This window comes from Ceratotherium simum, chromosome 1 (assembly GCF_057802395.1).
Source record: "Ceratotherium simum simum isolate JZ-2026a chromosome 1, ASM5780239v1, whole genome shotgun sequence".
In the NCBI taxonomy this organism is placed as follows: domain Eukaryota; kingdom Metazoa; phylum Chordata; class Mammalia; order Perissodactyla; family Rhinocerotidae; genus Ceratotherium; species Ceratotherium simum.
In genome coordinates this window covers 85,209,409-85,221,778 of record NC_141900.1, presented here as the reverse complement: position 1 = coordinate 85,221,778, position 12,370 = coordinate 85,209,409, and the positions used below count along the sequence as shown (strand labels likewise).

General features: G+C 56.9%; 1 protein-coding gene across 3 annotated transcripts in view; it reads right to left on the bottom strand.

Annotated features, from left to right (window-relative positions):
• Positions 1 to 6,405, bottom strand: part of FLNC (filamin C) — a 28,666-nt gene extending 22,261 nt beyond the window's left edge. For all 3 annotated transcript variants that reach the window (XM_087430401.1, XM_004418707.3, XM_004418708.3), the window contains exons 1-2: positions 5,826 to 6,405; positions 1,234 to 1,482 (exon numbers count right to left, since the gene is read on the bottom strand). In XM_087430401.1, the coding sequence (XP_087286527.1) occupies positions 1,234 to 1,482; positions 5,826 to 6,180 (604 nt within the window). In that variant the 5' untranslated portion in view covers positions 6,181 to 6,405. The remainder of the gene's footprint in view (positions 1 to 1,233; positions 1,483 to 5,825) is intronic.
• Between the last annotated feature and the right edge of the window lie 5,965 nt (positions 6,406 to 12,370).

Sequence of the window (12,370 nt, the reverse complement as noted above, 5' to 3'; positions counted from 1 at the left end):
TCAAGGGTGGGAGAGGAGGTCAGAGTCCCTGTCACATATGCCTCCAACCCATCCCCTTGAAGGTCTTCTCACAGCTGCCCTCAAGTCCTAGATCTCCAAGCACTTCCCACGTCCACCTGAGGGCATAAGACTCTCTCTCCTCCCTAACTGACCACTTGGGGAAACTAAGGATCGAAGGGCCTGTTGGGAGAGGATGGGTTCTCCTCTATGGCACCCAGAACCCAGCCCTCTTAACAGAAAGAATGCTGAGGCAGCCCCAGATCACTCCTGTGAAGGAGTGCAGGGGTGGGAGGTGCTTGGTCCAGGCCAAAGCCAGGAGGAGGGGGTGATGCTCCTCAGCGGGGAGGGGGCCGGCTCAAAGGCTGGAATCCATGACTGGCCGGAACAGCTGAGCTCACTGCTGGCAGCCGCATCAGCTGTGGGCAATGGCTCAGCAGCTGGGAATGCTTCCCAGGCGGCGGTGCCCCCGCCTCCCACCCCCTGCTCCCCAGCTGACCCCAGGCTGGGCGAGGACTCTCCCAAGGGGCCATGGCTCCCCAGAGGCAGAGCTGACCGACCCAAGGGGGAGACCTATCTTCTCCGGAGATGAGGGTCACGGGGTAGGGCTCCAGCCTGTGAAGCCTCAGTCTCCTCATGGGCCCTGAGCCGCCCCACCTGACCAGGCCAGGGCCTACACTGAGAGGGTAGGGCTGGGTCACCTGCCACTGGGCAGGGCCACACCAGTCTCAGCCCACATCATCCTGGGCCTCAGCCCCTTCTCAAGGCTGTCCCAGGGTCTCACAAAGAGGATCCTTCTCGGGCTGTAACTCCTGGCCTTCTTGCTATAAGTCCCACCACATTTCCCTTCTCTCAGTTGAGCAGAAATGGCGCCCATATAGCAAAATAGGAAGTTCATGGAGCAGGTGTTTGAGGCCCTGGGCTCTAGTTCAGTTCTGCCAGATAAGCTGTGTGGTCTTGGACAAGTCACTGGTCCTCTCTGGACCTCAGTGTCCTTGTTTGTAAAATGAGGGCTTCTAAACCTTTTCCTGCTGCTGCAGGATCTGGCACAGCCATCAGAAAGGGCCTGACTCCAGCAGTGATTCTCAGCTGGAGCAGGGGGCAAACCCCACAGGTGCTCCTCATCCCCCAGCCCTGACATATGCATTCTGATAACCATAGGCCTCAGTACCACCAGCTCATTCCAGCTCTCTTTTTGGTCTACGAGCTCCATGCCAGGCCTGCAGGCCCACTCACCAGGGGCACAGTTGTCCACCAGGGCGCCCAGAGCTTTGCCATCCTGCCAGTCACGGTTGAAGTTGGTGATGGGCAGTTGGGGCACCTTGTTCTGGATCCAGCCAAGCAGACGCTGCTTGGGTGTCTGTTTGCGGGCATCTTCATCATCCTCATCTTCCCACATGGGCATGGAGATGGAGTAGTGCAGGATCAGCGTCCAGATCAGGCCCAGGATCAGCTTCAGGTTCCCATCCACAATGGCCTTGCTGTCTGCAGAGCAGAGGGGACAAACTGGGCTCGGGGGACCCTCCCTCTGCTGCCCAGCTCCTGAGGCAGCTGCTAGAGTGCTGGGGTCAGGCCTACTACCTCTGGAACCCACCCCCTTCTCTGCCTACCAAATTCTCTCCCTCCCGCAAGGCCCAGCCCAGAGGCCATCTCCTTCATGGATTCCGGAATGAGGCTGCTTCCCAGTGTGTTCCTGCAGTCGGTACTTGCACCTCTATCACAACACTCGAGGGGGCCTCCTACTGGGCTAAGGCATCCATGCAATTATCTGGGGTTGGAAGCCTCTTGGGGGCGGACATTGTTTTGTTTCATTTTTTCGCAGTTTTTTTGAGGTATGCTTGACACACAACGAACGGCACATATCCGAGAGTACAACTGGATAAGCTTGGACAATATGCATATACCCACAAAGCCATCACTGCAAGTCAAGATAGTAAACCCCTCCATCCCTTCCTCGGGTTTTCTTGTGTATACTCCTTTGTCATCCCTCCGCTGCCTCTGCTTGTCCCCTCTTCCCAGGCAACAACTGATCTGCTCTCGGTCACCATAGATGAGTTTGCGTTTTCTAGACTTTTATAGAAATGGATCATACAGGATGTACTCTTTTCTGATCTGGCTTCTTTCTCTCTAGACACTGGATTTTCTCTCTCTATACTCAGAGCCTAGAACTTAGTAAGGTCTCAATAAATACTGGTGGAATGAATGAATGTTTTAAAAACTGAAGTTGGAGAGGAGTAGGACCAACCTGGTTCCAGCCAAATTCTACTCGGAACGCCATAAAAGGCTTTTGGAACAAAGTCCTGGGAGGAGGTAGGGGGTACAATGCACACTCTGTTGAGGCTTGAAAATCATGTTTTCAAATGCTGGGGCCAGTAGGATTTCACAAGAGCCACAAGAAATGTCACCCATGTGGACTCAAGTCTCAGAAGCTGAGGCTCTACCCATTCCCTCCTTTGAGGAGTACTAGGGACCAGAACTGGTTCCCCAAGATTTAGAGGGCCTAGTTCCCCTTTAACAGCCAGAGAGAAATATCCAGGAGCCAAGGGTGACCTAGAGTGTAAATCTTTGGAAACCAGCTTATTCGTAGAGGACAATGCAGGCCTGAAATCCATCAGCTTCCCCAGCACTGCTTTTAGGAGGTTGGGAGGGGAGGGAAGACTCGGTCTTGTTTACTGGTGTTGCCAGAGAGATGGAATAGGGTGGGGCTGGAAGGGCCCCCTTACACATCTTTTCCTGCTCCCCCTCTAGATCTTGGGGGATGGACAGCATTAGGAGACCGAGGGTTTGGGGAACCCTAGCATCTCCCATCCCACCCCCATCTGCCCCCAAGAGGGGAATCTCAGTCTCTCTGACCCTCCGGCCCTGGGCTCTGGTCCCCCTGGCTCCCCCACCCTTTCACTGATTCATCCTTCCTTCCCTAGCAGCTCCCCGGCCCACCCCCTCTCCCCCTGGCTCCACTGCAGCACAATGGTTTGGCAGCTTTCAGATTCCATGACACACTCACTCCCAGCCTCCCGGTGCGGTGCTTTCTCTCTCAAACATACAGGCCCACAACACTTTCACACAGTCTTGACACCCGGTGCCCCACAGCCTCTCCCGACCCTGACTCCAAAACTGGTGCTCACACACCCAGAAGAGCCAGATCCCTGGGAGGGAGGCCTTGAGGCTACTGGGGGTGGAGGCGGGAGGGCTGAGGGAGGGCCTTCATATTTGCTACAGAGAGAGGTTTCTCCCCAGCAACTGGCCCTGGGCCAGACAGCAAGTGGTCCGGTGCGGCTTGGGGCAGGAGAGGGGTGGGGCCCAGAGTCCCACTCTGGTAGCAATGACCTTCCTCTCACTCACCCGCCTCAGAGGGCAGGCAGAGGGAGGGGAGGTCAGCTCCAGCCAGGCTTCCTCCCTCACACCCCATGAGCGAGCCACCACTTCCCCGCCTGCCTAGGGATACCCCCAACGGGGCAGGAGGAGCCAACAGCCAGTCCCTGAGGCCACCCCAGGCCTCAAGTGGAGGGGTAGGACAGAGGGCCAGGAGAGGGAGGTGCCGGGACAGCTGCTGCCCCCTCCCGCCCCTCCTTTGGCTGTTGGCTCAAGGAGAAGGAATAGCAACTGGGGAACAGCTGCGGGACAGAGCTGCCTCACAGGCCTCTTTGTTCCGAGGGGCTGAGGGGGTGGTGGGGGCCGAGACAGGGGTAACAGGGTAAGAAGGGCACGCAGCTCCTCAGCCCAGACTGAGTACCCCCTCCTTCAGGTGGATGTCTCACCCCCAGCTTCCACTCCACTCCTAGAAATGGAAGTGGGGAGTCTTTTTGACCCCCCACTCCCAAGTGCCCAGACGCTCAATTTCAGTCCAGAGACAACACCCAGAGGGGGTATTGGGCAGCCCCTTCCTGGGCAGCCCCTTCCCACCTCTAAGTGGGACAGAGGGAATAGAGTAAGCAGGATGCTGCTCCTGGCGGAGAACCCCTTTACGTCTCCTCAGCATTGGGCAGCCCCTGCCGCCTGTGTCCCCTCCCCTCCAGCCTCAGCCTCAGGCCCAGCAGCTGAATTGCTGACAGCTTATCTCATCAGTGCGAGTGAGCCACTTGGCCCAAATGGGGAATGGCTCCCCTTCCTCTCAGCAGGAACCGAGGAGCTTCCCTCCCACCCCCAAACCAGCTTTTGCTTCTTCCCCCTCTACTCTGAGCCGGCCCCTCCACAGTTGAGCCAAGGGGCCGGAGCCAGGCACCACCATGGGGGAGGGGAGAGGTGCGCTCAGGAAGGATGAGGCCTGGAGAGCGGCCCAGCGCCCCCACAGCGGGGAGGGGAGGGGAAGCCTGAGTAGTTTCCTATAAACTCTTGGTGAGGCCCCAGCTCTCCCCTCGGAGACCCCACCTGGGACAGTCAGTCCTGTCTGTCAAATCCCAATGTGCAGGGGAATGACCGCCCCAGGGCAGACTGCGTCTGACCACCCGCCCCCCCAACGCGCACACACACACTCTGGGAGCCCTCAGCCCCAGCACACACACCAGGGCCCCCTCCCCCACCCCCTGTCCTCAGGCTTGTCCTTCTGGAAAGCTCAGAGACATCTGCTGTGTCACGGAGGCAGGGCTATTTCCAGGCCCCAGCGAGCGGGTGGGGTAGGGGGGCAGTATTGGGGCAGGAGGGGGTAAAGCCTAGAGAGGGGACTGGACAGGGCAAAGGGCCCCGGCCTGACCTCAGCTGCTAATTCAGGAGGCCTAGCGATGCCCTGAGGGAGAGTGGGGGTGGACATCCAATTATCTGGGGAAGTTTCTGGGGCAGCCTGGTGGGGGAGGCACCTGACCCCAGGTGAAACTCCCCTCCTGTGGCCCTAGGGTGCAGCGCCCAAGGGCCTTTCCTGTAAATCACAGCAGGACTCTTAAGAGCTCAGCACAGGGGTAGGGGGTCTTCCCCTCGCCCCCAGCCTGCAGGGACGACCACAGGACAGTGAGGAGAGGGGCAGCCTCTCCCCACTCAGAGATCATTTGCTCCTCAGCTCCCTAGCCTAGAGTACCTCCCCCACCCCCACCCAACACTGACACACCTTCCAAATCTGGTTACACTCAATGACTTCCTCCCTTCTACAGGCTTCCCCTCCCTCCCCTGAGCCCAGACCGTTAGCTGCAGCCAATCCCGGCTTAGGGGGTGGGCTGGGGCTAGGCACCGACGTCCAGGAGCCCCCTCCCGGACAGGCTGAACCGCGCGAAGGCTAGGCAGGGGTTAAGGCTCCCTGCGCTCGCTCAGTGCCTTTTTAGGTTTCTGAGGCTGGGCCCTGCCTGCCCCGGCCCCCGCGCCTGAACCCAGCTGCTGAGCACATGCCTGCCCCGCCACCAGCTCTCCCTCTGCCTCAGAGCCCTTGGATCAGGCCGTGGTTGGGACCTGCCTTCAGCCCGCTCCTCCCCTGTGGAGGTGCTGGGAGGCTGGGAAGCCATTTGCTTTGTTTGGGGGGAGACGCCCCCAGGAATCAGTAATGGGCACTGGCCCTGTCCTCTCAAGCATGGGCTGGGGTTGCCCGATGGCAGGAAAGGGGACAATGAGTAGAAGCGGGTTGGTGGGAGTGGGTGGAGGGAGCTTGAAGCTGGAGGACTCAGGAAGAGTAAGGTCTGGTCCCCGGGCCCCCTCCGGGATGCCGGCTGTCCTGCGCGGGCTGTGAAGGCAGTGCCCGCGTGGCCTGCGTCGGAGGGCGGGAGAGCCGGGGCCGAGGTCCTCTCCCTGCGCCGGGGGCCGCTCTCTGCCCTCTCTCTCAGCTCCCCGCGCGCACCCAGCACCGTGTCCCCTGCCCCCACGGGCCAGCCCGTCCTCGGTGCACTCTCGCCCTCCCCGCCCACACTGACCGATGGACACGAGCTTGATGTGCTCGCGCTCGAGGAACTCGAGGGCCACGGACACGTTCTCCAGCTTCATCTGGCGGAAGTTGGGGCGCGGGTGGAACTTGCGGTACATGCGCTTCTGGCTGAGCACCTCGAGCAGCGCGATGAGGCGCAGCCCGTCGCTGAGGTCGCGCTGCAGGTCGGTCAGGCGCTTGCCCACGCACTTGAGGTGCTCGTTGCACCAGCGCGTGAACGTGTTCTGCTGGATCTTCTTCCACGGCGCGTCCTCCGCCAGGTCCTTCTCCGTGGACGGCATGTCGTCCGCCTCGTCGCCCAGGCCGAGGCCGGCGGGCTCCGAGTAGCCGCTGTTGTTCATCATGCTGGCGCGGGTTGGGGCGAGGGCTGCGGGCCGGCTCGGCTGGGCTGGGTTCGGGTTGGGGCGCTGTCAGGGGGCGCTGTCGGGGCGCGACGGCGGGACTCGCAGCTCCGCGCTGCGCTGCTCTCACGTCTCTCGCGCCCTGGCTGGCGGGTCGCGGCGGGCCTCCTCGGCTTCTCGGCCGCCTCTCTCTTTCTCTCCCTCCAGGGGCGGAGCGGTGCTCGGGAAGTGCGGGCCGGGCCGGGGCGGGGGGTTTAAGAAGCCCCCGAGCCGCGCCCCCCCCCGCTGTGCCCGCGGCCCCCGGGTCCACGTCAGAGCGCCGGCCTCCCAGGAATGCCGCCCGGCCCGCGGGTGGGGGCCGCGCCGCGCCGGCCGCCCCGCCTCCTCCGCCCCTCCCCCACGCGGCCGAGCGGCGGGACAGGGGGTCCCACCCCGGCCCGGGTCTGCGGCCCAGGGGAGCTCGGTCCCCGGTCCTGGTCCCCAGGGCCGCCCCGCTGGAGAGGTCAATAGCGGAGCTGGAAGGTGGGGGGTGAGGGCACCCAACACCCCAAAACTAAGCATTGCCAGTCGCAGATGAAATATGCCCTCTCCACACCCCGCGGGACTAAAGAGATAAATAAGGAAACTGAGGCCAGTGGTTAGGGCAAAATACATTGATCTGGTGTTGACAAAATTTTCTGTCTGAGTTGGTGGCAGGGCCATTGACAGGGTCTAGGAGTCCTGGCTCCTAGCCCGGGGTATTGTCCACCTGCAGACAGGGAAGGGAAGTGTGTGTGCTTGTGTAGAGACAGACTGAGAGGAAGTAGGGACACTGCCCAGGTCAATTAGGGAGAAGGCTTGGGGGGCTGCTCTGCTTTACAGGTAGCAAAGTCTCATTTGAGGCCCAAACCCAGGGTTCCAGGAGAAAGACTAGGCTGCCCCTGACTCAGTGTGCCTGTCACCAGCCCGTTTGGCCTCATCCCTTCAGAATGAAGCTGAGCTCAGTAAAAGAGTACCCAGTGAGTCACACTGTGGGCCCCCCCTCAAGTCTGACTCAACCAAGGTGATGAGAGGGGAGAGAGAGACTCTGCCCGGTAGTACTAGGGAGCCCCCTGGGCAATGTGCCCATTTGGGCCACAGGGTAGATCTTTCCAGAAAAAGGACGGGTTAGCCAGACACAAACAGGGAGAGCCCTGCCCAGAGCAGCCAGGGGGAAACGTGCCGGGGGGCCGGTGGGCAGGGAGAGCCCAAGGGAGCCAGCCAGGAACCTAGGCAAGACTGGGCTCAGGGCAAGCCAAGGGTGGCTGGAGGCCTAGGGAATGGTGACAGAAAGGAAACTGAGGCACTTAAAACAGAGGAGCTGGCCTGGGAGGGGTGAAAGAGCTGTAGACTCTACTTAGATAAAGAGAATATATATTCTGCAATTCTGTAGCATACATGTATTCCATATATCCTTTAGGCCAAACTTCCTCAGCTTTTCCATCTTTCTAGACCCAGTAAGTTTGGGCCAAACAGCCTTTAACTCAAGCTGTGTGATGACTGAAGTTTGGGAAGGTTCTGGGACCTTATAGGTGAATCATTCTACCTTTTTCCTCTTCTCCCCCCAGGCCCAGTGAAAAGGAAGGGGATAGTGGGCATCTTTGCGGACTGTCTCCCCAAGGGCAAAAGGAGGGCAATCCCCCTTATGGAGCTCAGAAAGAAGTTCAGGGGTTTTGTGGCGGGCGGTGCTTATGGTGAAAGGGGTCCATGAATGATTTCTTTCCCTTCTCATTAGGTAGAGAGGGGGAGGAGTAGAGAAGGGACCAGTAACAGAAAAGGGAGCTGCTGTGTGTGGCTTGGGAGAGGAGGAGCTCTGGGGGCCCTGATAGTGACAGGCGAGGTATAAATAGCTTGAGCCCTTCGGCTCATGTTCTGCCGGCTGCCTGTGACGAGGTGCTCAGGAATTCCACTCTCTTATTGGCACCCCACCTCCCTATCTCCAGAACTCTCATCCCCCCATGCCACCTTTGTCCCATGGCCAAAACTAACCATCAGGCATCAGTGCTGTCTGTCTGCTTGAGAGGCTGAGCTCTCCTATGGAGAGATGCCCAGCTCCTGGGGACACATGACACATCACTGGGTCTCACAAGGGAACTGTGTGTGTGTGTAAAAAGGTAGACTTTTGGCACCCAATCTAAGGTGCCAGCTCAGGGCTCAGCAATGTTGTCTTTGAAGCCCTGATGAAGAAACTGAGGTACAGATCTGAGAAAGAATGAATTCCTCTCCCTGAGCTGCTGGGGAGGAGAGAAGGGGGTAAGGTGGGTTTGCTTGGAGCTGACAGCACCTTTACAAACCCTAATGGCCTGTTTTGTGGCATTACCTGAGGTCCCTCAGTCAGTTGAGGGCCTCTGTTAAGGTGGGCAAGTTCAGAGGGAAGCCAACAAGTGGAGAAAAAACTCCTGAGACCAGCCTCCCCTCTCCCGCTTCTCAGTCCCTCTCTCCAGAGGTCCATGTGCTGGCCCCAGAGGAGTGAGAGTGAATGGTTGGCAGAGGAGCATGCCCAGTGCCAAGGATGGTTCCCAGCACCCTTCTCACCCCCCACCCCCAGAAACCCGAGCTTGTTGCTCTCCAGGATAAATCCGGGCCTGACTCAGGCCCCAGCCAGCCAGTCACAGTCAGCCTGACCCAGGCGCAGGTGGGTGACTCAGTCCTCAATATAGCCCATGAGTCCAGAGCCCAGGCCCCAGGCCCTGCCATGAGGGCTGGAACAGACCGTGCGCAATGCTGGTCCTGGGGCCTGCCAAGTGCGGCCCCCTCCCGGAACAGGGCTGATGTGTTCCTCCTCAAGCCAGGCAGGGGCACACAGAGGGGCTTACAGGGGGTTTCATCAGCTGACTATTTGGGGCAGTGCTGGCTGGGGCCACAGGCCGTTTATAGCCCCCTGACTCACCACCAGCTGACCTGTCTCAGGAGCCCAGGTTGCCTGGTCTTTCACCTGGCCCTCCCTTTCCCATCAAGGGGCACTGCTCGTCAGCCACCAACATTGGCCATATATATATATATTTTTTTGTGAGGAAGATCAGCCCTGAGCTAACATCTGCCAATCCTCCTCTTTTTGCTGAGGAAGACTGGCCCTGGGCTAAACACCTGTGCCTATCTTCCTCCACTTTATATGGGACACTCCCACAGCATGGCCTGACAAGCGGTGCATGTGTGCGAGCTGCCGCAGCGGAGCGTGTACACTTAACCGCTTGCGCCACCAGGCCGGCCCCCAACATTGGCCATATTTAACTTGTGCTGAGCAGAATCTGAGTGAGCGAGGCCAATGGCTCATGTCTGAAAATCCTGTTTTTCCTGGAGCTAGGGACATTTCCACAGTCACCTGTGATGATACCAGGCTGCCCAGGCTCACAGCAGGTGCTTTAATCAATCAGTGGTACTGACCCAGATGCCAGGGACAGTATGGTAGGGTGGAAAGACCCGTAGGCTGAATTCAGCCTCTTCACTCTGGCTCTCTAATCTTAGGCAGGTAATGTAACTCGTTTGCCTCAGTTTCCTCATCTGTAAAATGGAGTTAATTTTTTATGTGTGAAGATGAAAGGAGATAACATATAAAATGATTAACATTTTATGTGTGCCTGGCAGCTAATAAGTGATCAGAAAAAAGTAAGTTTGCTTCTTCTACTGGTATGTTCAGGACCATGTGGGTTCTGGTGAGCTAGGCCTTCCTCATGGCTCTGTCTCCATCCCCTGTAGAGTCCACTGCCAGGATCTCCACACTGCTCCCCTCTTCCCTTCCCTGCATCCTAACACTCCACCTGCCAGAATCAGAACCGGAGTACTTCTGATCTTTAGAACCCACCCTGCCCCCCAATAGCAGCTGGTCCTTGACAGGAGTGGCAGGTGGTGTGGGCTACCATGTGGCCTGGGAAGGGAAAGCAGAGGGGGCCGTTGTGCAGGGAGAAAGCAGAAAGGAAGTAGTTACGCAGAGGGTAGTAGAGGGGGGAGATGAAGGCCCCTGAAGGTGTTTTGAGTCTTTGGTTGTATCTGTACCTCTGCCTGGGGGTGTGTCTGCCTGTGGCTTCTCAGAGACACCACTAGAGACTTAGAGCTAGCTCAAGCAACCGTTGCACATTCAAAACAGAGACCTCTTTAATCTACTCTGGTAACAGTGTATCAACAAGACCAGGAGGCACAAAGCCCAAACCAATGAAGAGGATGGCCATCTAAAATGAGCCAACAGGGGCCAGTGTCCTAAAGGGAAGAACTCTGTATTCTAAGCAAACCGAACACATTCCTGTCATTGCCCAGGTTCTAGGTTCGGGTCTGGCAAGGACTAGATAAAGTCCTGAGTGGGGGCCGACTGCCTACCAGATTATGACCTCCATCTTGGCTTCTAATTCCAAGTCAAACCAGTGATCCCCGGTGGTAGGTAATCTTCCAGTCCTTTCCACCACATATATTCTCCAGCCAACTGGTGGCCGGAGTAAGTGGATAATAAGCAGGGTCTCACTACACTCAACTGCAAGGGGCCAGTGGCCAAGGGGGTTGTGAAGGAATTTCTTCAATTAGGTTACAACTGAGAACACACAATCGAATATAACTGAGGGTAGTGCTTCTCAAATTTTATTGTGTATACGGCTCAACAGGGGATCTTGTTAAAATGCAGATTCTGTGTCAGTAGGTCTGAGGTGGGGCCTGACATTCTGCCTTTCTAACAAGCTAACAATGCTGATGCTGCTGGTCCATGGACCATACTTTTTAAATAACAAGGGGCTAGGGCCCCCTAAATCAGTGCTGTCTTCAAAGAGGAGTCATTTAGAGGGAGGTACAAGAATGGGTGGCACTGCCTTCAATCTACCCAGGTGCAGCTCTGTTATAGGGGCTGGTCATGATTTCAGCACTGGCCCCAGGCCTGCTAGGATGCACTCCCAGTTCAGCCTTGTCACTCTTCTGGGCTGCACACAATTTTAAAATCTCCTAATTCTAAATGTCCTTGCTACTCTCCCTAAGAAAAGGCTGGAGAAGAAATGAATCCATTTAGTGCTTAGCAGTGCCCACCACAGTACACGTCCTATAGATATGTGTTGCTTTGGATATTTGGGTGAATGAAACAAACTGGAAAGGAGGCAGAGAGAGGGGTCCCAGGAAGCCAGCAGTCATGGGGTCCATTCTGTCCACTGTGGCTTATGAATACACTTGGGGGCTTTCATAAGAAACATTCATGATGAGAAAAACCAATAACAAATGTTTCCACAGAAATGAAGGTATACAAGGACACTTGTAAATTATCCTCATCATTCTGCTTGTCCCCACTTAGATCCATTCTCAGTTCCCTGCCTCTGCTCCAGGAGGCTGACCCTGAAAGATTACATCACCTGGGCACCTCTGTTCTCTGGCTGCCAGTGGGGATCAGCCAATGAGAGGCACCAACAGGAAACTGGCAGGTGGGAAGAGAGGGTGGAGGAGTACATAGACTTCCCACTTCATTAGGGCTCTGACAAGGGCCGCATCCCCCTGTGGCCACCATGTGTGTCTGGGGCCCCTGTTCAGACCCCCAGCTCTTGCTACCTCCCTTTTCCCCTTCAGGCCTGGGACGGTAGCCACTTCCCACTGTTGCTGGTGCCGCTGGACTTTGCTATTCCTTGTTGGTTCTCCTAACTATGCCTTCTGTACACAGCCCCTTCATTAAACATTCCTCAGTTAAAGCTTTTGAGTGTTTACTGCCAGGACCCTGAGTGATTAATAAGGCATCTCTGAGAGCAAATCCCTTCAGAAATCATAAGGACCAAGCCACGCAGGCTCACACGCAGATCTTCTCAGGGTGTCCTTCTCACAGTAGATGGGTGTGGGCAAGGATCCTAAGGGCAGATCATTTGGCCCTCCTCACACAAAGTAACCAGTTCATTCCACTTCTCTGTACTCAGGTGAGTTCCTTGAGATAAGGTTAATATGTACAGACCAATCCATCTGCGATTCAGCTGGCAGCACAGGAGCCAGCCTCATTTCTGAGGTCATTTGTAGGCTGAGAAATCATATTTAGGGGCCAGACCTTTATGTGAGGTAAATGATCAAAGGGGAACCACTTTGTTCTGGTTGTGTTGTGAGGTATTTAACAAATAAAAAGCCACGCAGTCTCATGTAATTAGGTTGATATTTAATTACAAGGAACCCAGGTTCTTATACAAGGCAGGAGATGGGAGCCAGCAGCTCCCCATAAGCCTTTCCAGCCTGG